Genomic DNA, 2,117 nt, shown 5'->3' with positions numbered 1-2,117 from the left:
AGAAGGTGGATGGTGAGGGGAATAGAAGTGCTGAGAATCAGGCACTTCAATAGAAAAGTTCAACTGTTTTTTCTGAATCTTCTGGCTGAGCAAATCTGGGTCTCATGTTTCAGGTCAGAAATTGCTGGATTGACGTGTGTAAAAACGTTAGTAAAGCTAAGTGGGGTACCGGAGAGGTTGTGGTTATACTGTATGGCATTAACCTGCTTGCTTTGGAGTGGAAATTAGGGTGCAATTGTGAAAGAACGATCTCTTTTTTTGGCAGCTGTGGCAAGCCCTCTTTTGTGGCAGAAGGACTGTGTGAAGGGCCCGGAGGTATGGTGTCAGAATGTTCAGACAGCATCACAGTGTGGAGCAGTGAAGCACTGCCAGCAGAACGTCTGGAACAAGCCTGCTGTAGTAAGTATCAACCACTGAGGCTTCTTTCCACCTGCATCTGAAGTAGCTTGTTTCTATATGCTGATGAAGATTTTTCTGGTCTGGAGGGATTAAGTGCTATGTCTGACTGAACCTTGGTTACTATGTCATAATTTGAGTGCTAGATGAAGGTTGCTCTCCTCTTCACTTGCACAACTTATCTGCTGACTTTTTTTGGTGACTTATTGCACAATCACCAAGCAATGTGTGGAATGGAGTTAGTGGATTTCAGACTCATTCGTCTTTAATAATGTAACTCCTAATTCACAGAGCCTTTCGTGATTAACTTGAGCAATACCAAACTGATAGGCTTATTAAAAAAAAAAGCTCCGTGCTTCTTTAGGTCTTTCTCATGAGTTAATGTTCCTCTAAAGATGCAGCATATGCTAAATTATGAAAGCCATGGTGGTAAATAATGGTCCAAATATGACATGTAGTGTGGTTTTTCAAGTTGCGCTTGTACTGAGTGCTGCTTTACTAGCTGTAGCTTGTGGCGTTGTTTCACAATTTTCTAGAGGAAAAGGCATTTTACTTGCAGGTGCATTTGGTCCACCTCGGCTGTGTCTCTGCTGAGATACAGTTTAATTTGTGGAAAAGTAGGAGAAGGGAGGAGTGTTAGAATGGCAGAGTGCAGCTGCCTGAAATTCTTACGTTTCCAGTAACTGTGAGCTCTTTGAAGAATGAGGTAAATGAGATTCAGAAGGCTTCTCAGAACGATATACTTTATACTTAAAGGGAGGTGAGACTAGGTGAAATGAGCTGGTAGCAGCTGCCTGCTTCTTTGTGCCCTGGAGATTTACTGAAAAAAGTGAGGCTGGATAGTTTCAGAATAGCCTCACTTCTTATTTCAAAACACCTCTTCCTGCTCTGGCTTCAGCCAGTATTTCTTCCTTAACTTCAATTCCAAATGCGATGCTCATTCTTCACATTATTTCCACATTGCATTTACAGGTACTTAACTCTGTCTCAAAGTAGCTCTCTCTTCTCTTTCCAGAACAGTATCCCCTGTGACTTGTGTAAGGAGCTTGTGACAGTGGCTGGCAAGGTTTTGAAGGGTAATGGCACTGAGGTAAGCAGAGCTCCCCTCCCCTTGCCGTGGGGCACTATTTGATTTCCTTGTGGTAAGATTGCAAGGTGAGAGAGTGGGAGAGTAGCCTGTGTGATGTTTTCCCAACCTAAGCAGCAAATGTTGAAAGGGACAAGAGTACATGGGAAAAAGCTTCTAAACAGCCTCCTCTGGTTTAGAGATTAGAAAATTCTAGAGCTTCTCATGCTCTAACACATGCCTGGATGAATGTAATAAAGTTGTTCTTGTGCCAGTGGGCTATCAATCTTGAAAGGTGGAATACTGCGGTCTCTAGGAGTGGATGATTACACCAAGTGGACTTATTTTGGTTGTGGGCACTTCTTCCCTTTTTATTCTGTGAACCCAGGAATAAACAAATTGCTGTCCCACTAGTCCATGATTTCACTGCCTGTCTTTAAATGTAAGTGTTCTGCACTGGTGAGACTGTTGTGCAGGCCTTGCAAGCTGTATTTCGTGTTTTCGCTTTGGCAGGGTCTCACTGCAGGTCCAGGACTGTGGGAAATAGATCTATAACATCAAACCTCGTTCTAGTTTTGCTTGCCAACTGACTGGCGCTACCTGAGTCCAAGGGGGACTTTCTAGGCTTTGTATCATGCATTTTGGAAAGGGAAAG

General features: G+C 43.2%; 1 protein-coding gene across 1 annotated transcript in view; it reads left to right on the top strand.

Annotated features, from left to right (window-relative positions):
• Window positions 1–228: 228 nt before the first annotated feature.
• Window positions 229–2,117, top strand: part of PSAP (prosaposin) — a gene marked incomplete at its 5' end in the record, with an annotated part of 12,213 nt that continues 10,324 nt past the window's right edge. The window contains 2 exons of the mRNA XM_010145978.1: window positions 229–399; window positions 1,412–1,486. Coding sequence (XP_010144280.1) covers window positions 229–399; window positions 1,412–1,486 — 246 coding nt within the window. The remainder of the gene's footprint in view (window positions 400–1,411; window positions 1,487–2,117) is intronic.

Source organism: Buceros rhinoceros, unplaced genomic scaffold (genome assembly GCF_000710305.1).
Source record: "Buceros rhinoceros silvestris isolate BGI_N320 unplaced genomic scaffold, ASM71030v1 scaffold34771, whole genome shotgun sequence".
Taxonomy (NCBI): domain Eukaryota; kingdom Metazoa; phylum Chordata; class Aves; order Bucerotiformes; family Bucerotidae; genus Buceros; species Buceros rhinoceros.
Note: the sequence above shows the minus strand (reverse complement) of the source record. Positions and strands in the feature narration are given on the sequence as shown.